Raw genomic sequence first — 22791 nt, forward strand, 5'->3', positions numbered from 1 at the left:
CTGGAGAATTTCAGATGCATTGTGTTGGGCAACTAATCTGGAGGTGTGAATATCCTTGGTGAACATGGACACTCCTCCACCTTTACTGTTTCGGTCTTGGTTTGGTGGCCGAAAAGTGTGGTAAGAGTTGTAGCCTCGTACTGCAGGGGTGGTCTCTGGAGCCTTGAACCAGGTCTCAGTTACTGCACAGATATTGATGTTCTCCATTTTTAGGAGTGCCTCGAGATAGTGCATTTTGAGGTTTAGACTTCTAGCACTGAGTAGCATTACCTTCAGATTTTGCATTGAGTAGCATTACCTTCAGATTTTGCATGCTTGTATCTGTTATGGTGGTGGTTTTGTCCTTTGAACCTTGCTTACCATATGTATACTATTGTACTATCTAATTATTGTATTTTGCTTATATTGCTGTGGAGCTTTTCTCCCCGGGCCTCCACTGAAAATGGGCTTCTGGCCCAGTCGAACTTTCTTGGTAAACAAATGTAAAGAAAGAAAGTACCCCAGGACTCCTGTTTGGCATCTACTTCTTGGAAGTCAAGGCTAATGTCAAAGGCCTCTGGCTCACCAAGTTTGCAGATGACTGTAAATTGGGAGCCATCACAGATTACTCCCATGACACAAACATCCTACAAGAGGGTCTAACACAAACAAATGACTGGTGTGAAAGCCACTGATTAAAACGCAATTCAAATAAATGTATTATAGTGGAACCACAACACCAGAAATAGAATCCAAACAACAGCCACAGATAAAAAGGAACTTTATTCACCTCTCTAGCACCTCGGCAACTACGCCTTCAAGGAGTACACACTACATCCAGATAATACATAATACATACTGAAACCAATAAAACAATTCACACATAAAATACATCAATCAATTAATTAAATACTTCAAATTAAACTCAGTATTTAACCCTTTTGGGACCAGTGTATCATATTTTAAAATAAACAAAGCTTCTTTATACAATAATTTATCTTTCAAAGATACCAATTGCCCCATTAATTTGTTCTAAAACACAGCCTTTGAGAAGTGTAAAATCACTTTGATGATAACATCTAAAATAAACAGATAAAGGACTATCACAGCACATATTATGCTATATACTATATACAGCACAGATATTTATATATCTCTAATGTGCACCTGAAATCTGATGTTAAAAGTCCTTTGACTTTCTTCAACATAAAACTTCTCACGTTGGCACTTTAAAATATAAATGATTCCAACAGTATTGCACAAAAAGCTCTGATTTGGACAAAAACCTATTCCTTTAATTAAAAAAAAAATTACTGACCACCTGGGTACACACTGAACAATTTTCTCATGGAAAGGTACCCTTTTTAAGGGATACTTGGGAGCCATCATAGATTATCCCATGACACAAACATCCTGCAAGAGGGTCTAACTCAAACAAATGACTTGTGTAAAAGCCACAGATTAAAACTCAATGCAAATAAATGTATTCTAGTGCCTTTTGGGAAAAATCATTCACCCAAGCTAATTACTTGATCGATAAACCACTCCCAGTGAGTTGACCCAATAGTTAGGGATCTGGGAACATAAGTACACAGTAATCTGGCATTTGACCGACATGAAGCTAAGATAGTAAGACAATCATTCTATGTTGCCCAACTCACAAACATGAGTATGGCACCAGGTCCAAGGAAGTTATAGTACCACTCTACTCAGCCATTCGCAGACCCGTCATTAAGTACAATGCCCCCTTTGGCGTGTACCTAACCAGGCACTTACAACAGTTGGAACACCCTTAAAGGTTCCTCACCACAAGAATTCAGATTATATTTACCCTGTCGTACACAGATTACCTTAAGTTCCTATGTCTCTACTCAATCTCCTACATTTACTTAAAGGTGATTTATGTCCCGCATATAAGACATATTCAGATCCAATTCTGATGGATCTCTTGCACATCCACCAGAAAAAAGCACCAGAAAAACTAGATCCAAGGACCTGAACTTTGTATATGACATAAATAGAACATGCTGGAGGGGACTGATGTGTGCCTCAAAGGATTCTTTTGCTATGGAATAAGTTTCCCATCTACGTGAAGCACAGTACATTCCCTAGTCAAAAGAAACCTTGATCATTGTATGAGGAAGTGCAAATTAACCTTGAGTCTGGCCTCCATGTTTCTGATGTACAGAGGTTGACAGTAAGTCAATCAATCTCCAACTAACATACCCCCCACATAACCCTTAGCTACCTCTTTACTAACATACCCCCACCATATAAGCTTCCAAGAAACTCAGGGACAAAACTGGGTTAGGTTGCATGACTAAGCTTGTAAATATCCTGGTGATCGTTAGCCTAGTATAAACCTATGAACTTGACCTCTTACTTTCAGTTTGAATTATTGCTATTAATAATAAAATAAATTACATTTTTAAATAATGTGATTTTTTTTGTATTTTAGTAAATAATTTTTAGACACGTGACATTTTTTTTATCCTTGTTTATAGTTTAAAATGTCTGACGGTAAACGAGAAGATATTAACACAGAAGTGAAAAAAGAAAGAAAGAAAAAAAAACTTGATGGAAGGTTTAAAAAATGAAAAGTCCTTTGCTAAAAATTGTGACAATAAGCAAAAAGTAGCTTGATATGCCCTTCAGAAAGTGCAAGTGCTACACTTCTAAAGAATGCAACATCAATAAAAAAAAAAAAATCAGAAGAGCCCTGCCACACATGCAAGCTCTACTAAAGCAACCTATGAAAAAACATCTTCAGATTCCGAAAAATGTTGCCTAGACGGAGAACAAGAAAAGACCCTGTCATGGATACCGGTTATAATAGAGCAGATTATGAAAAACAGACTTTAGATTCCAATTACAAAATAAAATACAGCAGTGATCCAGCTGAATCGATTGCAACACCTCATCTCAAAAAATATATTATACAAAAAAATATATTCACAAAATTTGGAATCCAGTTTTTTAATAAAGGGTAAATCATTTGGTGATAAGATGAGATATGTGTGAAGACTATGGGCCCAATTCCAAACGACTTGCTCTCAGTGTTAAGTTACCACTGACAATGAGAACCGGTTGAGATCAATGGTTTTGGAAAGCCTGTTTATAGACAGGCCATACACTGAATAAGTCACTTGCACTGAGAGAAAGCTTTTTGGAATCAGGGCAGACTTGCACCAAGAGCAGGTCTATATCATATGAGCGAATCTCAGAAATTGCGAATGCTCCTAATATCGTACGTGCCGGACCTCGAACTTCCTATTGTGGAGGGCTGTGCCCCCCACACCCCCCACTAAATATATATATTCCAAATCCGAGATCGCACTACAGTGAGGAAAGGGCAAATATCCCATTCTTCACTGTACCGCGATCTCAGAAAAAGCACTTAGAGGTCCGGTACATTTGATATTATGAGCATTCGCAATTTGTGCAATTCGCTTCATATATTACAGACCCCTGAGAGCAACTCTTTTGGAATCTTGACCAATATTTTATTATGTAAATGAACAATGGAAAGACAATAAAAAAGAGATTGGTTGATTTATTCTCCTCATAGTGGTATACTGCTACATATGCAAACTGTTTGGCACACGTTCAAATACACTATCCAGTCAATTTCAAACTGATTTTGATGACTGGAAAAACTCAATGGTAAGAATTACTTCTCATTAAAAATCTGAAAAGCATCTTACTCACTACAATTATGTTACAACATTGAAAATATACAAGTATAGATGCAGAGTTGAAAAAATGAAAACGAGACATTGTGTACCCACTGGATAAAAGTATTAAACAGAAAAATGCAGCAGTAAAATTTTTGTCTGAACGAGGGTTAGCGTTTCATGATGATTCACATTTGCATACTTTTTTTAATAAAGGCAATGTCCTTGGTTGCACTGATTTGTAGACAAATTAGATCCATTTCTTAAAGATCATATTCAAAAGCATGCAAATTTTGGAAAGAAAATGTTTTCTATCTTTCTGCTAACACTTGATGAAAAGACTTGCTGTTGTCTATGGTTTTAGTGCAGATAATATCAGAAGTGAAAAATGTTAAATATTCCAGAATTGGTATAGATTCAACACCTGATATTAGTAACACAGATCAGATAGCAATACTTTGTTATGAGTTTATAAACAGATTTCTTAAAATTTGTTTCTACTGAACAGCATGATGGAAAATATGTATTTGATATTTTTGTTAAGCTTCTCAAACAGCATGATATCTATGTGACGCCGCCCCTGCACTGGCCCAGTAATCAAGGAGCCTCAGTCCTCACCACTTGCACCAGTAAGAGATGTACACATTGGGAGGATGACAAGTACACACACAGTAAAGTACAATTTCCCTTAAGAGCACACAGAGATCACAGTCAGTCTTGGGCTGGTTTCTGCCTCTTTCTCCACATCCCCAATAAGACTCCCCACTGGCACAACTATAGGGTTAAGATCTCAGCTGAGTGGCCAAGCTAAGACCTCCAGCACCCTCTCTGTCCAACCAGTGCTTTGTGTCCCTGTCCAAGTAGCTGACACACACACTTTGAGATTTGATTGATATACAAACACATATACACCCCACCTGGGAAAGGGTGGCACAGATTTACTAGCTATGCCCCCTTCTGCCCAGTCTGTAAGGTAGTTATCACTGCCACCAGCCAGCACTTATCAAACACTTTTAAGGTCCTTGCCAAAGGGTGCCCAATCCTACAGTGTAATGTTACTATTATCCAAATGGTAAGTGTGACCAAGACTTGAAGGCTATTTTGGAATGGCCTGTACAGTGTCCCCAAATACATATGCAAGTACTTTAAGAGCTTAACTATCTATAAACAAACCAGCCACAATTGAAGGTTTATTTTTATTTATTTAACATTTGTTGACAGGGAAAGTCTGACTAGGTTCCACAGAGCCTGTCTTCAGCGAATGCCCGGGGAGAAATGCTCCAGATGCATGTCTTTGGAATGTGGGAGGAAACCAGAGTGCCCAGAGGAAACCCACGAGAACACAGGGAGAACATGCAAACTCCACACAGAAGGCACCCCAGCCGAGAATCGAACCAGAGAACCTCTTGCTGTGAGGTGACAACATTAACCGCTGCACCACTGCGTCGCCCTAACCTTTGTTAAGCTTCTCAAACAGCATATTTAAACAGAAGTTTAAATATATTTAATAACAAATAATAAAAGAACAAGACAATACCAAATAACTCAACACAGTGACTACAGAGTTCAGAATCACAGGAAATATGTTAAAACAGCATTGCAGGACAGTCTCTTATAAATGCAAAAAACATCTAAACTAATCTTCACTTTATTTCTATCTATATCTAAAAGAAATCACTTTTCCCTGGTTACTTACTATTAGCAAGACGCAGGCAGAAGTGCTGATGAGTGGAATGTTTCTAGGACCAAATACAAAAATGCACAGACTCACTCTCTGAGATAGTACTTAAATTAATAATACACATTACTGCTGTGTTAGCTGCAATGACATCACTCTTTGTCACCCTGCCTTCAGTTTCTAGGCTAACAGAAACTTAAAATTTAGCACCTCTGTGTCAGAGGTACATATCACTCAGAAGTTTGCCTAGAGCTGGATGTTGTAAAACAGTTAAACACTTTTACATCTGAAACCTAGTAATTCTTTCTGTTTAAGGACACTAGGAAAACCTCCAACTCTAGACATTGTGTCTGCTCTGAGCTGAAACACAGATAACAGAATCATAAAACAATTTCCACTTATTTTCTTGAGGTTTTACAAGTTAATTCTGTATGTTCCAGCTTCTACCATTAAAACATATATGTGCACATGTATATAGTTTATAAACATTTCTGCTCTTTTCCAGCAGGGTACACTGTGGTTACATTCTTGAAGCTCAGTACATAAATAGAAGTTATGTCCTTACCATAACGTTCCATGTGGAGTGTTCATCTCGCCTTTGTTCTTACACATGGGTTCGGAGCCGATCCTCGGCTCCGTGTCGGCCGCTTGCAAGCTCTGCATCGAGAAGAAGCTCGAGACAATCTAATACCCACAATCCCCCTCTGCCTTTACCTCAGATCTAGTTTGCAAGCAAACCAGTCTCTAGAAAGAGAGCACACTCATGCTTACATCACATATGCACAGAACTAAGAGTCTATATATGTATACATATATATACAGAGACATAGACATATATCTGCATGTCAACTATGTACACAACATCTGCAAAGCAGAAGCAGAATGCTCCAGGCCAGGCATCAAAAAAGAACGTTCTTCTTAAGGGCGGGAGGGTGGGAATGTAAGAACAAAGGCGAGATGAACACTCCACATGGAACGTTATGGTAAGGACATAACTTCTATATGTGATAGTGTTCAATCTCGCCGTTTGTTCTTACACATGGGTAGCGTCCCTAGCTCCTTGTTCCTGAGGAACTCACGGAAGGACGTTCCTGAGCACAGTGGAACCAAAGGTTGCCCTGTCCCTAGAAACCTTGTCTACCTTATAATGAGAAATGAATGTATGTGGCTTAGACCAAGTAGCAGCCGCACAAATAGCGTCTAGTGGTAGGCGAGCTGCATGAGCCAGAGAGGTAGATACTGATCTTGTGGAATGTCCTTTGGGTTTGTGTAAAAGAGTTTGATTTGAAGAATCATAGACATAAATTATACAATCCGTTAACCACTTAGAAAGAGTTCTTTTGGTAACCGCCAATCCTTTCCTGTTATCAGCAAAGGCCACAAAAAGTTGATCAGTTTTTCTGTGATCTTTTGTTCTATCCAAGTAAAACCTTAGTTGTCTGTGAACATCTAATTTGTGCAACATATACTCCATTTTGTTGGAGTGATTCTTGAAGAAGGTGGGTAATTCAATGGACTGATTAATATTGGTAATAGAACAAACTTTAGGGAGGAAGGATGAATTCGTTCGAAGAGAAACTCTATCAGAGTGAAAGATCAAATAAGGGTGCTTGATGGAGAGAGCTTGAAGTTCAGATACTCGCCTAGCGAATGTAATGGCTACCAAAAAGAGAGTCTTCCAGGACAAAAATTTTAATGGGCAAGAGGAGGCTGGTTCAAAGGGGGGCAACATTAATTTAGATAACAACAAGTTTAGACTCCAAGGTGACGTAGGAGATCTAATTGGTGGTCTAATGTGAAAAACTCCTTTTAAAAAGGCTTTACAAAGTCTGTGGGCCATAACAGGAGCCCCACATTCTTCCACATGGAAATTAGAGATGGCAGCCAATTGAACTCTTAGTGTGGCAGGAGAAGCACCCTGATGGAACAAGTCCGTTAAAAACTCTAATATTTTATTCAAAGGAGCTATAAAAGGATCCACTTGCTGTGTATTCGCCCAGAATACAAAACGCTTCCATTTACTAGAATATGTTTTAGTAGTGGAAGCTTTATGAGAAGCCACCAATATATTCTGAACTGCCGGCGAAAGAAGATCAGACCTGGCTAAGTTGGGAATTGGAGCAGCCAAGCTGCTACATGGAGGGACAAGAGCGCAGGATGGGGAACCCCTGACGAGTGAGTCAATAGATCTGGCTCTGGGTCCAGGATCCAGGGTCCCCGAATGCAGTGTGTCTTTAGGAAGGGAAACCAAATTTGACGAGGCCAGAATGGGGCAATGAGGATTATTGTCCTGTGTAGGTTTCTGGCTTTCTGGAGGAACTTTGATATCAGGGGAAATGGAGGAAACGCGTACAGGAGTCCCGGGGGCCAATCGTGAACCAGTGCGTCCCTGGGGACTTCCCCTGGAGGAGGTAATAGGGCAAAGTAGCTCCTGCATTTGGCGTTCATTGGAGACGCAAACAGATCGCAGGAAGGCTGGCCCCACATGCAAAAAATCCTTTTCGCCACTGACTGTTTCAGGGACCACTCGTGCGGTAACAGAATTGCTCTGCTCAGCCTGTCGGCTATGACGTTGGATGACCCCGGGATGTGCGTTGCTATTAGAAAGCGACCCGTGGACTCTGCCCACTGCCAGATTCTCATGGCCTCTCTGCAAAGTTGATAGGATTTGGTTCCCCCTTGCTTGTTTATGTACCAGACTACCGACATGTTGTCCGTCTGAACTGCAATAGTTCCCAGAGGAAGAAGGGGAGCAAAGTGTTGCAACGTTAGGAACACTGCCCTCAACTCTAGGACATTGATGTGCAGATTGTACTCCAAATTGGTCCATTCGCCTTGGACTGTCTGTCCCTGAAAGATGACCCCCCACCCTGTCAGGGAAGCGTCCGTGGTTACCGTAACTGTAGGTGTGGGTAGCACAAATTGTCTCCCCTTGGAAAGGTTGCACGTTTGAAGCCACCAGTTTAGGTGTGTTTTGCATGTGTTCGTTATAAGAATCTCGTGTGTTAGAGGTAGTTGTTGGAACGACCATTGTGCAAACAGTAGCCATTGTAGGACTCTCATGTGCAGCCTTCCCAGGGGTATTGCAATAAGAGAAGCTGACATGAGTCCCAAAACCTTCAGTACCAGTTTTGCTGGAGATTTCCTGGACAAGAGAAGAAGACGTATGTGAGTCTGAAGTGATAGTATCCTTTCTGAAGGAAGTCTTAGAATTAACTGACGTGTGTTTAATTCCGCTCCTATGAACAAGATACTCTGTGATGGCTGAAGTAAGGATTTTCCGAAGTTTACGGAAATTCCTAGGTGAACACACAGTTGAAGAGTATAATCTCTGGCCTGTAATAGTTGACGCTGGGTGGTGGCAGAAAGGAGCCAGTCGTCCAGATACGGAAACACCTGGAATCCTTGGCGTCTCAAGTGAGACGCTACCACTGCCATGCATTTGGTGAAGACCCTGGGGCTGAGGTCAGACCAAAGGGCAGGGCTCGAAATTGAAAGTGACTGGCCCCAGCCGGAAGCGCAAATGATCTCTGGATGCCCTGGCCATTTTGATGTGGTAGTATGCATCCTCCAGATCTATTGAGCACATCCAGTCGTCCTTCTGTAAGAATGGAAGGATCGATTGAAGCGTGACCATTCGGAACTTTTCTTTCTTGACGAAGGTATTGAGGTTGCTTAGGTCCAGGATGGGCCTCCAGTCCCCTGTTTTCTTTGGAACTAAAAAGAACCTTGAGTAAGTCCCGAATCCTTGCTGGTCCGCTGGGACTGGTTGGATGACTCTTTTTTCTAGCAGCTTTGAAATTTCTATAGCTGCTGGCTCTCGCAGATGGGGCGGTACATCTGGGAGTCTTTTCCTTGGAATGGGATGGGATAGAAAGGGTATGCTGTAACCTCTGGTAACCACGCTTTTTACCCACTTGTCTGTAGTTAAATTTTGCCAGGCCTGAGGGTATAAAGCTAAGCGACCCCCGACTGCCTCCAGAGCAGGACAGTCGGGCCTCCTCTCAGGAGTGCTGGAAAGGTTTACCAGGGAGTGTATCCCTGTCACCTTGATGCTGCGGACCCCCTCTGCCGCCAGGGCGGCGTCTTCCACCTCTGCCCCTCCTCTGCCTCTAGAAGGGCATCACCCTGTGTGCCTGGGAAAGATCCTTGGGGTTTTGAAACCACATTTTCCACCGCGTTGCCCTTTGGGGTACGGTCTGGTTGGGGTGGAAAACGGACTCCGACAGCAGACAGAGTCTTTCCCTCCTGTTCACACCGGGTAAGGGTCTCCTTTACTTTGGGGCCAAAGAGAGTGGCACCGTCAAATGGGGCGTTAGTAAAGGAAGACTTGAAGGCTTCCGCAAATGAACATAAGCGCATCCAGGATTGTCTGCGAAGAGCAATCGCTGAAGCTGCTGCCCTACTCGAACCTTCGCTGCGAGGAAATCAGCCTCATGGACGAGTTCACAATGGATGTAAGGGTATTAAGTTGCGCTGTCACTTTCTCTGAGACAGCAGCATCTGTAGTACCCTGGAGGGTATCTCCCAACTCTTTGACTAGATCCCTCTGTAGACGTGTAAAATGGGTCAAATAGTTCAGGGATCGCATGGAAAAAGCCGCTGAACTAAAAATGCGCTTCCCGTACCTGTCCATAGTCCTAGAATCTTTATTAGGGGGATGGACAGATGAGGAAGATTCCAACATCTCCTTTTTCGTGGCCGCTGCCACCACCATAGCGTCCACTGGAACTCCTTTTGTTAAGTAGGTCTTGTCCTGAGGTGCAGTGATGCATTTATTGGGTTTCCTTGGGACTGGTTCCACTGTGTCAGGAGCCTCCCACGCCCTTCGAGCAATTAGTTCCATTAATTCGTCGAAGGGCGGAGTGACCCAGGAGGAAGAAGGGCGAGCACCAAATGCCTTCAGCAAAACTGACTCATCCTCAGAAGGGGGAAGGGACTGCCAGTCACCTCTCTGTTTCAGGATCTCCAATATGTCCGAAAAAGAGACATCTTCTGAAGGTGACTTAGGGGACCCTTCTGACTCATCTAAGTCAGTATCGGATGTCAAGGATTCTTGTGGAGAATCCAAGTGTCTCCTCTTACACAATCTTTTCCTAGGGACTTCTTCGTGGGGAGCATCCGAAGAAGCCTCCGAGGAAGAGGGGGCACCCTCCAGGGGTGGCTGAGACACTGGTGCCCGACGCTTGGATGTGGCCGTGGGTGCAGAGGAGGATAACGGCCCTTTATGGGGAGGAGAGGTTGCTTCCACTGATATGGTTGTCTGGGTAGACAACACTTTCCTCATTAGGTCGAACGCCCCCGGGTCCCGCATCGAAGAATCTCCCGGTTCCGAAGAAATGGGAAGAATCCCGAAACAGGCACGAAGGCATCGACCCGAGGACGGAGCCGAATCGATCCGCCGAGGCCCGAGGAAGAGTCGGAACCGAAACGTCGGTTCGACTCTCGGCCCCGGAACCAAGGACAGATCGTCGGCTCCGAGACTCCGGTATCGGGTCCGACGGAGTTGAGGTGAGAGGAACAGACCGAGAAAAGGACGGTTCTGGACCCTAGGGCTCCACAATCAGAAGATCAACCTCTTCCGGCTCCAAAGACTGAACAGGTCTCGGAGGAGGAATGGATGGAGACACTGGGAGGCCTTCAAGTTTCGACACCAACTGGGTGGAAACTGAAATAAGTTTGGACAGGGCCGAATGCTCCAATAACTTCTGCACCACACGATCCACATCGACATCGGAGAGTTTGGACGAAGAACGGGTCGAAGGAACCGAAGACGGAGCCGACCTCAATAAAGTCGAAGGAGGGAGCTCCATCACCGGTTCCAAGACTCGAGGCTCAGGAACCGACACCAGTTGAACACTCGGCCCCGAAGTCTGTGGAACCGGTGATCTAACTTTACCCGAAGAGCTCAGAGCCGATGACTTGGGCTCCAACGTCTTCGATTCCTTCGAGGATTTCGATGCCTGGTCAGAAGCATCCAGAGCCTCCTGAAAAGAAGGTTTTAATAAACCTCTGTCCATGAGTTTCCTGCGCCTATCTGTCATGACCCTCCCACTAAAAGAGTGACAGATTCAACAGTCCTCTTGTAAGTGGAGAGGGCCAAGGCAGTAGACGCAGGAACTATGGTTGTCAGTCACTGACATTTTTTGGCCACACTGACAACGCTTAAAACCTGATTTTACCTTATCAGACATTTTACAAGTAAGAGTCAAGTCCAGTATAATGGTCAAATCCGATGAAATAGTGTCAAATCCGATTTAATTGTCGAGTCCGGTTCAAATTTAAGAAGGGTTGGTAGGCCCCGAAAAACTCTAACCGATTAACAAAATTAACGGTACCGAGAATTTACCTACTCAAACCACACATACACTCAGAATATCAACTAATCCTTTCTGTTATTAAAGATAACAAAATTATCCAATAAAATATAACAAAATAAGCTATATCTTAACTTAAGATGCTCGAGCTAGCTCCCAGCGATGCGAACGCAGCAGCGGCAAACTAGATCTGAGGTAAAGGCAGAGGGGGATTGTGGGTATTAGATTGTCTCGAGCTTCTTCTCGATGCAGAGCTTGCAAGCGGCCGACACGGAGCCGAGGATCGGCTCCGAACCCATGTGTAAGAACAAACGGCGAGATTGAACACTATCACATCATACAGTTCAGCACACACTTCTGCACCAGTAGTTTTAATATACACATAACAAATTGTTCTCTTACATTTGTAAGACAAGCCGATGGTTCATATATTAATATTCACAAATGACATGATTATTTACAAAATTCCAGATATCTGGCCTGGCAGCCTCACAACTGATATAAAAAGTAGGTCCCGATCATTCAACAAATACTAGCAATGTGAGCAGAATATATACTGGTGTGCAGGCAAGATTTCATAGAGTTAACAATTTAGCTAAAAGGGTTCCTTGCCCAACTCATGGTTTGAATTCAGATGATGTAGTTGCAGTAGAAAACTGCACAGAAGTAGTCAATTCTTTATCATTCTACAAACAGTTTATACATTCCTTGCAGCCTCGCCACAAAGGCAGGCAAAATTAAAGGTTTTACATAAAAAATACACAGAAGAGCAACAGGTAGTATTGTTGCCTCACAGAAAAAGGTTTTCTGGTTTAATTTTTGTCTGGGGTGCCCTTCTGTGCAGCATCTAAATGTCTTCACTGTGTCCACTGAGATTTTCAATGGATGCTCCAGTTTACTTCCTCATTCAAAAGACATACAGCAGGTGGCCTGGACACTTTAAATTGGCCATAGATTTGAGTGTGCATGCATGTTGCAGTATGAAAGAACAATGTGGCATTGATAGTCACCCAGCAGTGTGAATACTGGCTCTAGATAATGGTAGCTGTTGATGTGACACCCTGACTCCATGTGAAAAAAAGGAAAAGAGGGATTATGAATGAATGGATGGATGAAGAAGGATGCAAATATTGTACAAAGTTTATCTGAAATTAGATGGTCAAAAAGAAATGATTATGTTAAAGCCAGTTATGAAAATTACATCGAAATTTAGCAAGCTTTACTGAGTATAACTGAATGTGAGTGACAGCCTTTACTGTATATAATTAAATGCAAGTGACAATCACCTGTTGCAATTCATGAAGCCAAAACTCATCAAAAATCTTGGAAATTTTGAAATAGCTCTGATGTGTGTCATTTGGGAGAACATTCTCTAAAATATTTGCATAATCAGTCCAGCTTTAAAGAAGCCCAACATCAAATTATCTGTAATAATAAACCTTTATGACAGCCTTTTGTCTTACTCCCATATTCCACAAGATAAGTTCCAAACATTGGAGGAAGTCACAAAATTTCAGTGAAGAGAAATTATTTTTTGTGAGAAGTCAACAGCTACCAGTGAAAATGATGAAATAATAAATTTGAATTTAGATGCTTGAGACAAATTAAAAACTCACTTTTTATATTATTATAGAGATTAAATACAGAATCAAGAAAAATACAAATTGCCTAATAAACACTATATAACAGTTAACATTTTTACTTTACAGAGCTATGTCTGAAAAAGAAATTTTTTTCAGAATGAAAATTACTGGTTAAAATAGTGAGCATGTCAGTAGATTGAAGGCAGTTTCGCAGACTGTCGTTTCAGCGAAAATCTTTCACGAAAAGCACTTCTGCCAATAGTGAGAATTCCCCTTTCCCCACAGATGTGCAACCTTGGAGTAGGTATAGGTAAGTACGGGGGTGTGGAGGATGCAGTGGGACTTGCCCCCTGCAAAAAGTGATCTACTCTTGAGTCTTACCAAAAGTGTTTTCAATGAAACATTTTTGGAGTTTAAGATTTTGTGAAGGAAGGTGTTGATATATCAACATGCTTCCATTAAAATATACCATACAGATTTGGTGAAGACTTTGTTAATGAATTTTAATTATTTTTGATGTTTTTTCTGAGAAGAAAGTTGTGAGAATTACTTTCTGCACAAACTGAAGAAATTAGAAGTTATGTACCTACCATAAGGTTCCATGTTAGTTGTCTTCTCTCGCCTTCTTTCTTGCTTGATGGGTTCGGAGCCGATCCTCGGCTCCGACTCGGCACTTGCTAAGCTCGAGAGTCACTTTTACCAGCTCGAGGCAGCCCCATATCCCATGATGCAAGGCGGTAAATACCCAGATCTCGTTTGGTACCTAAAGGGAAAACTGCCTAGCATAAAAAAACTTTCCACTAAGGAAAGAAGAGCAGTTAGCCTAAGGGCTGTAAGTGGAAACCAGATAATCAAATTGTAGAACTACTGGTGCCCAAGGAAGAGATCTTCCAGAGACAAGGGAGAACAAGGTCTGTCCAGGCAAGGGGGACAGGAGGGAGGGTCACAAGAAAGAAGGCGAGAGAAGACAACTAACATGGAACGTTATGGTAGGTACATAACTTCTTAATGTTAAGTTGTCAATCTCGCCTTCATTCTTGCTTGATGGGACCGCGTCCCTAGCACCTCTATCCTGGGTGGCTCAATGGAACAGACTCTTGAGAACCGTGGAACCAAAGCTAGCTCTATCCCTGGAGGCCAAATCCAATTTGTAACGAGAAACAAAGGTATGAGGAGTGGCCCAAGTGGCTGCTGCACAAATAGTATCTAAGGGTAGCCTAGCCTGAAAAGCTGTAGAAGTGGCTAGGCCTCTAGTGGAATGTGCTTTTGGGTTTGAGCCCAGTTGTTTGCCCCTAAGTTGATAAATGTCGGAAATGGTAGAAGATAGCCATCTAGATAGGGTCACTTTGGAAACAGGGAGGCCTTTCTTATTTTCAGCATAAGAAAAAAATAGCTGATCAGATTTTCTGAATTGCTTTGTTCTGTCCAAATAATATCTGAGTTGGCGGAGAACATCTAGGTAATGCAACTTTTGTTCTGATCTGTTGGAATAATTAGGAAAAAATACAGGAAGATCAATGGATTGATTTAAATTTGTTTTTGAAGCAACCTTGGGCAAAAAGGATGGATTAGTTCTCAAGGAAACTCTGTCCTTGTGGAAGACCAAATAAGGAGGACGAACAGAGAGGGCATGAAGTTCTGACACTCTCCTAGCCGAGGTAATAGCGACCAGGAAGAGTGTCTTCCACGAAAGAAACTTTAGTGAACATGAAGCAGCTGGTTCGAAAGGTGGAAGAATTAAGGATGTCAGCACTAGATTTAGGTCCCATTGTGGTGGAGGGCTTCTGACAGGTGGCTTCAGGAGAAAAATTCCTTTCAGAAAAACTTTACAAAGCTTGTGGGACATAATGTTGTGGTCTGCAAACCCGACATGAAAGTTCGAGATTGCTGCCAACTGAACTTTAACTGTGGAAGATGAAGAACCTGAGTGAAAAATCTCCGCTAGAAAATCCAAAACCGTATGAACAGGGGCAGTAAAGGGATCTATGTTCCTCGATTTCGCCCAAAGGGAGAAACGTTTCCACTTGCTAGTGTAAATCCTACTGGTAGAGGATTTAAGAGAAGCTACTATTATATCTCTAACTGGGTTAGAGATCATAGGAAGCCTGGCTAAGGAAGGAAGTGGAGCAACCAAGCTGTGAGGTTGAGAGAAGGAATGGACCGGTGGATCAGAAGATCTGGCACTGGGTCCAGATGCCACGGCTGCACCAAAAGATGACGATGAAGGAACGGAAACCAAATTTGACGAGGCCAATAAGGGGCAATGAGAATCATATTGGCTCTCAAAACGGTAGCTTTCTGGAGTACCTGTGGTATCAATGGAAAGGGAGGAAAGGCATAAAGAAGTCCCTGGGGCCAATCTTGGGTAAGAGCATCTCTGGGGGGATGGCCCGGAAGAGGGAAGAGAGAGAAGAAGTCTGGGCATTTGCTGTTTTGGGGAGTAGCAAAAAGATCGCAACATGGGCGGCCCCACTTCTGAAAAATCTCCTCCGCTATAAAATGGTTGAGAGACCACTCGTGAGGCAAGAGAATTGCTCTGCTCAATTTGTCCGCTAGTATGTTGGTTTTCCAAGGGATATGCGTTGCTGCCAGAAACCGATGAGAGGAGATAGCCCATTGCCAAAGCCTGAGAGCCTCTCGACACAAGGGATAGGACTTGGTTCCACCCTGCTTGTTGATGTACCACACTACGGACATGTTGTCCGTGTGAACTGCAATCGTTCCTAGTGGAAGAAAGTCGTTGAGGGCTTGCAACGTTAAAAGCACTGCTCTCATCTCTAGGACATTTATGTGCAGGTGGTATTCGAACGGTTGCCATGTCCCATGAACCATCCTGCCCTGATAATGACCCCCCCACCCGATCAGGGAGGCGTCCGTAGTGACTGTGGCTACCGGGGCCGGGGAAACAAAGGGTCTGCCCTGATGGACTTGGGGAGAGGAAATCCATCAGGATAGATGGTTCTTGCAAGTTTGTGTCACCAGGATCTGGTGATGCATGGGAAGCTGTTGGAAGGACCATTGGGTGAACAACATCCATTGCAAGAGACGCATGTAAAAACGGGCCAAAGGAAGAAGAGTGATGGCAGCTGCCATGAGGCCCAATACTTTCAGGACCAGTCTGACTTGCAACTTTTTGCTGGCAAGAATGATCCGCACATGGTTTTGGATATCTAGGATTCTCTGGTCTGTTAGGTTTGCTGACATCCGAGCAGTGTCTAAATTTGCGCCTATAAAAGTAATAGATTGGCAGGGCAATAAGGAGGACTTTTCGTAATTGACCGAAATTCCTAACTGACTGCAGAGGCGTAGGGTGTAATCTCTAGCTTGGAGAAGTTGATGCCTGGTGGTGGCTGAGAGGAGCCAGTCGTCGAGGTACAGAAACACCTGGAATCCTTGACGTCTCAGGTGAGCCGTGACCACTGCCATGCATTTGGTGAACACTCTGGGGGCTGTAGTGAGACCAAAGGGCAGGGCTCTGAATTGAAAATGACTGGTCCCCAGCCGAAAGTGGAGAAAACTTCTGGAGCGTCTGTTGATTTTTATGTGATAGTACGCATCCTGAAGGTCTATGGAGCACATCCAGTTGTCTTTGCCCAGAAAGGGCAAAATCGATTGAAGTGTGACCATCCGAAATCTTGTCTTTTTGACAGACTTGTTTAGTCTGCTGAGGTCTAATATTGGTCTCCAGTCTCCCGTCTTTTTGGGGACCAAAAAGAACCTTGAGTAGATTCCGGACCCTAAATGATCTGTTGGTACTGGCTGGATGGCCCTTTTTTTTAGAAGCTTTGAAACTTCTAGTTTTGCAATTTCCCTTAGACCGGGTGGAACGTCTGGAAGGGAACCTTTTTGAGGGAAGGGGCTTTCCTCGAAAGGAATCTTGTAACCCTCGGATATGATCGACTGTACCCATTTGTCTTGAGAGAGGGAAAACCAGGCTTCTGGGTACAGCGATAATCTTCCCCCGACTGCCTCCAAGGGTGGACAGTCGGGCAACACCTCAGGGATGCTGGAAGGGCTTGTCAGCGAGAGGATCTCTGCTGCCCTGGTTCTGTGGACCCCCTCTGCCCCTAGGGCGGTGTCTATTGTTATTACCCCCTCTGCCTCTAGGGGTAAACTGACCACGTGTGTCCGGCGTGACTCCCTGAGATTTTCGGAACCACATCTTTCCCCCCTTCTGTCCCTTAGGATAAGGCCTAGAAGGGGTGGAGAAACGGACTCCTACGGCAGAAAGAATCTTGCCGTCTTGCTCACACCTGGTCAATGTATCCTTCACTTGAGGGCCAAACAATGTTGACCCATCAAAGGGAGAGTTTGCGAAGGACGCCTTAAAGGGGTCTGCAAAATTAAAAGGGGTCTGCAAAATTACAGAGCCGCATCCAGGACTGACGCCGAAGAGCCACTCCTGTCCCTGCAGCTCTGCTCGCTCCATCTGCTGCATAAGAAATTAGCCGCATGGAGGAGTTGGTTATGGAGTTAAGGATTCCTAGCTGAGAGGCAATCTTTTCCTGAGCCCCTGTAGCTGAAGGATCCTGTACAACTTTACCTAATTCCTTAAGGATGTCCCTTTGAAGTCTGGTGAAGTGACAAATAGTTCAGCGAACGCATGGCAAAGGTCGCTGAGGAAAACATCCGCTTACCATACCTGTCCATGGTCCTAGACTCCTTGTTAGGAGGATGGACTGGTATGGAAGGATCTGCAAGTTCCTTTTTGGTGGCAGCCGCCACCACCATGGCATCAACAGGGACACCTTTTGTAAGAAATTGTTTTTCGGTAGGGGCTGTAATAAATTTAGAAGGCCTCCTGGGAACTGGTTCCACGGAATCAGGAGATGCCCACGCCTTCCAAGCTATCACCTCCATGAGGGGGTCGAAAGGCGGAGACACCCAGGAGGTGGAGGGTCGAGATCCAAAGGCCTCTAGGTATACCGACTCATCCTCGGATGGATTAATGGAGGGCCAGTTTCCCCTCTGTTTTAGGAGTTCTAGGATGTCTGAGAAAGAGACATCCTCAGAGGGGGATCTTGGGGATCCCTCCGACTCATCTACGTCGGTATCTGAAGTGGTAGACTCAGGAGAGTCTAGGTGCTTCCTCTTACAGGTCCTCTTACGTGGAGGATCTCCTGACGGATCAGGAGAATCCTCGGAAGAGGGGGTTCTTCCCAGTGGGGAAACCTGAGGCGATGGATCTCTCGGTCCGGGAGCAAGAGAGTGGGAAGAGATATCTACAGGCACCATAGAGGGAGGAGTTAAGGGAATAGACTGCTGACTGAGCCCGGGGGCCAGCACACTCCTCATCACCTCAAAGGCTCCCCTCCCCGGGAGATCCGAGAGACCCCATTCCGAAGAAACAGGGGCTCCCGGGCCCACCGAAAGGGAAGGCTCCGAGGCAGATGTCGGAGCCGAGCTCACCAAGGCCGAAGCCCCGAGGGGAAGAGCAGGGTCGGACAAGGGTCCGATGCCACTCACCCCCTCGGAGCAGACCAGGGAAGCCCGACCACCGGATCCCTCCAAGAAAGGTCTCGAGGAGGAGATAAGAGTAGAAGCTGAAGGAGCAGAAAGGGGTGGTATCTGCCCCGCAGCCGTAGCAGTGACTATTCCAATAGACTCCGGCTCCGAGCTCTGGAGGAGAGTTGAAGGAGGAACTTGAAGAGGGTGTGGGCTAGTAGTCGTCTGTTGAGATGGACTATGAAGCATTTGGGCTAGTGCCTGTGATTTTAACAATCTGCTTACCACTCCCTCCAAATCATGGTCTGAGAGCCTGGAAGACTTAGAAGATCGGCTCCGATGGCTCCGCTCAGAAAGAAGAGGAGAGGTCGGAGCCGAAAGTATAGGCTCCAAAGAGGGAGACCTGGACCGCTTCCTCGACGAAGCCATCGGAGCCGAAGAACCCTCGGTTCCAGACGGAGCCGACAACTTATCGGCTCCAAGCCTGGTCAAAGATGTGTCGGTTCCAGCCGGAGCCGACACAGGCAAGGAAATTAATGGTATCGGAGCTGGCCGGCGCCGATACCGAAGCCTTAGACACATGGTGGTCGGAGCCGGTAGGAGCCGACACCAATGTGGCAGTTAAAGTATCGGCACCGATAGCCATCGGTGCCGAAGATTTAGCCAAAATAAGATCGGCTCCAGCCGGAGCCGATCTCGACTCCAAAGGAGTCGGAGCCAGGGCCGAAGGCTTAGTAGCAGAAGCCTGGGCCTTGGAGGTCTTAGAGGGCTGACCCGAAGCAGACTTGGCCGGGGAGCACTCTGGTTTAAGTAAGCCCCTTAAGATTAGTTTATTTCTCCTTTCCTGCAGGACTTTCTGGCTGAAGGAGTGACAAATAGCACAGGAGTCCTGCAGGTGGAGAGGTCCCAGGCAATAAATACAAGAAGTGTGACCGTCTGTCAGAGATATTTTCTGACAGCACGAGTCACACTTCTTGAAGCCTGAGACCCTCGGTTCTTTGGACATGGTGAGAAGTACACAAACACTCACACAGTCCCAGACTCAGAAATTTAACTTAAAAAGGGAGAATACAAACTCACACACACACCCTGACAGGAAGGGATGGGAGAGGATTAAAGGCCCGACTAAGTAAAACAACTAGGGAAACAGTAAACTAGGAGTTAGAGACTCTAAAACTATCTAAAAGTGACAAATATGCTATAATCTGTGAGAAATATATGGAATGGGGTGACTAAATTCTGAATAAAAAATTACTTACCAAGAGCTGGTAAAAGGAGGACCTCATCAGCGAAGCGGCAAACGAGATCTGGGTATTTACCGCCTTGCATCATGGGATATGGGGCTGCCTCAAGCTGGTAAAAGTGACTCTCGAGCTTAGCAAGTGCCGAGTCGGAGCCGAGGATCGGCTCCGAACCCATCAAGCAAGAATGAAGGCGAGATTGACAACTTAACATGTGCAGTTAAAAGTTTTCCAAATGTAAATATCACATTAAAAATTTACTTAATCACTTTTTGGTACTAGTGTACAGTGCAGTTGTTCATCTAAACTGACCATAACAGTAGATGTTTGAAAAGATCACGGTTGTTGTAGCATAAGGCCGTATGAGATGTATCCTGCAAATATCATCACACATCTGCCCAGTATACTTAAGCTTTTGTACACATTCCTCACACATTGCATGTCATCTATAGCATGAGAGCATGTTGGTATAAAAAGGACATCAGGGCACGAAAATTCAGAACTTTCTTGCCCTAAGGAGGAAGGCCAAAACTTACAATTCTAGAGAAACACCTGACATGTAAGAAAAAGGAATAAAAGAGTAAGAAAGGGACCCCACCCCAGCCACGGGTATAGAGGGGAAATAAAATAGGGGAAACATAGAGGGTGTTAGTACTGCAACAATGATCTATTTGAACATCTTCTGTTATAGTATATTTACTTACACAACTGTACTATGTTCATCATAAGATCACTACTGCATTAGCATAAAGTTATATGGGGTGATTACCAAAATTTAGACTGTAAAGGTGGAGAAAGCAAGACAAGAGTTAGGAGGACCCTAGAGAACAGAGCCAACAAATCCTGTTCTGGCTCTTGTAAAAGTCATTTTTGTAGTGCTTGATAAAAGTATGCACAGAAGCTGAAGCTGCTGCCTCAAGAATAGCTCTACAGCCCAACCTTTTCCAAAAGGCCTCAGAAGTAGCCAGAGTTTTAGTTGAATGTGTAGCAGAAGTGAACAAACTTGGAGAGACATATGGAAATAGTTTGATTGAAAAGTGGTTACCCTTTTTCTTCCCTTGAAAGGTGATGCAGTGTCTGTCTGCAATCTTAAAGATTTTATATTGGCCATGTAGTCCCCAAGTTGCCAGTGGACATCTGAGGTATGGAAAATCCTTTCTACTCAGTTCTTGGGCTCAGGTAAGAACACAGGGAGGTGAACAGATTAATTCAAGGTAAATTCAGAAAAAAAAACTAGGGCATAAAGGAAGAATTTGTCCTAAGGGTTATCCTGTCTTTGTGAAAAAACAAAACAGGCTGAGAAGACACACGGGCCTGCAACTCAGATATTCATCTCATCAAAGTCACAGCAATAAGTAAAAATAACTTCCAAGTAAGAAACTTCAGGGAAGGACTAGCTGCAAGTTCAAATGGAGACGGGCAGCTTTTCTAAAACAGACTAAAGATCCCAGGATGGTGCCGCTGGTTTCTTAGGTGGTCAAATATACAAAACTCCTTTGAAAAACTGTTTGACTAGAAACAATGAGGGAAGGGGATCTAATGGCAGACAAACAGAAATATTCAAATTATGCAATTTCATAAAAATGTAAGACAAGCTTGATATGATTTTGACAAAGGTACTGCAGAACCACTGTAGCCCTCATCTGTGTTGGATTCTGGTCTCTTATTACGGCATCAGCTACAAAGTATCTTGCATTTGGCTAAATAGGATTTTCTAGCAGCGGGTTTTCTAGACTTCTTTAGCACCTGTTGCACAGAGTTAGCCTCCCCCTTTACAGAATTTAGTAACCTATTCAAACAAATACTGAAAACAAATATTGGAAATAGCCTAACAATTGAGTAATTCTGTTCGTCAGGTATATGCGACTAAATTAAAACTGCATCTCACAGTATATTTGTGGTAAATGATCTGCTGTTGATAACAATACTAATAATAATAGCTAATGAATACACATACAGTGCTATATAAAAGAAATACATTTTAAGTATTTTGAATAAATAGTTAAAACTAAAAAAACATGCTTTTGAATGCATTTGTTTCATACTCATTATTTAATTTTACCTTTGTTGGCTATTCTCTTCTTTTAACTTCTTAATTTCCATCTGAAACGTCTCTTCATTTTCTTTACTAGCCTGTCAAAATTAAGCCGTACAAAATTTAGCTAAACTATTTATATATTCATGAAGAGAAGCAATGTAGCCAAATGACTTAAAAGCCTTCACAGTGTACTATATTTTCTATGACACAACTAGTGAAAGCAAATTAGAGAATTACTTTCAGATTTAAATATTATAACTGTATAACATGTATAAATATAGGTTCTGCTCATACTAACGCAATATAATGTAATAACACTGCAGTATACAAAAACAGAAAATCATCTTCATCAAAAAGTCAAAACTGGGTCTTAATTCATGACCATATGTACAAACTAACAATATGCAGAAGGAAATGTTTCATCTAGGGTCAAATCTGTGTTGTGCCAAGCATGTGTAGTGCCATGATGCATTACTTTAGTATCAACTATAAGTACTGATCTCCTATGTTGCTTTTGTTTTTGTACTGTTTTTGACATTAACCAGAATTTGCACCTGTCCATATAATCAATAGAAACTTTTCAATAACCTTACTCAGCAAAGTATATTCAATTTCTGATTTTATAAATGCAAATTATTTATTTATTTATTTACATTTGTTTACCAAGTAGTGTCTGACTGGGCTAGTAGCCCGTTTTCAGCGGAGACCTGGGGAGAAAAGCTCCAAAACAAACACAGATAAAAAATACAGAATTTACATAAAAGTGCATGAATAAATTCCATACATAACTATAAGTTAAACAGTTAAAACTATTTAAATTAATTGCATCAAAGGAA

The 22791-nt window shown here is 43.3% G+C and overlaps 1 protein-coding gene across 1 annotated transcript in view; it reads right to left on the minus strand.

Moving 5' to 3' along the window:
* Positions 1 to 22791, minus strand: part of LOC122805771 (synaptonemal complex protein 1-like) — a 5909626-nt gene that overhangs the window by 2598114 nt on the left and 3288721 nt on the right. Inside the window, exon 15 of the mRNA XM_044076039.1 lies at positions 21980 to 22050. Coding sequence (XP_043931974.1) covers positions 21980 to 22050 — 71 coding nt within the window. The remainder of the gene's footprint in view (positions 1 to 21979; positions 22051 to 22791) is intronic.

The sequence above is a fragment of the Protopterus annectens genome, chromosome 7.part0 (genome assembly GCF_019279795.1).
Source record: "Protopterus annectens isolate FY-2018-M chromosome 7.part0, PAN1.0, whole genome shotgun sequence".
Classification (NCBI taxonomy): Eukaryota; Metazoa; Chordata; order Ceratodontiformes; family Protopteridae; genus Protopterus; species Protopterus annectens.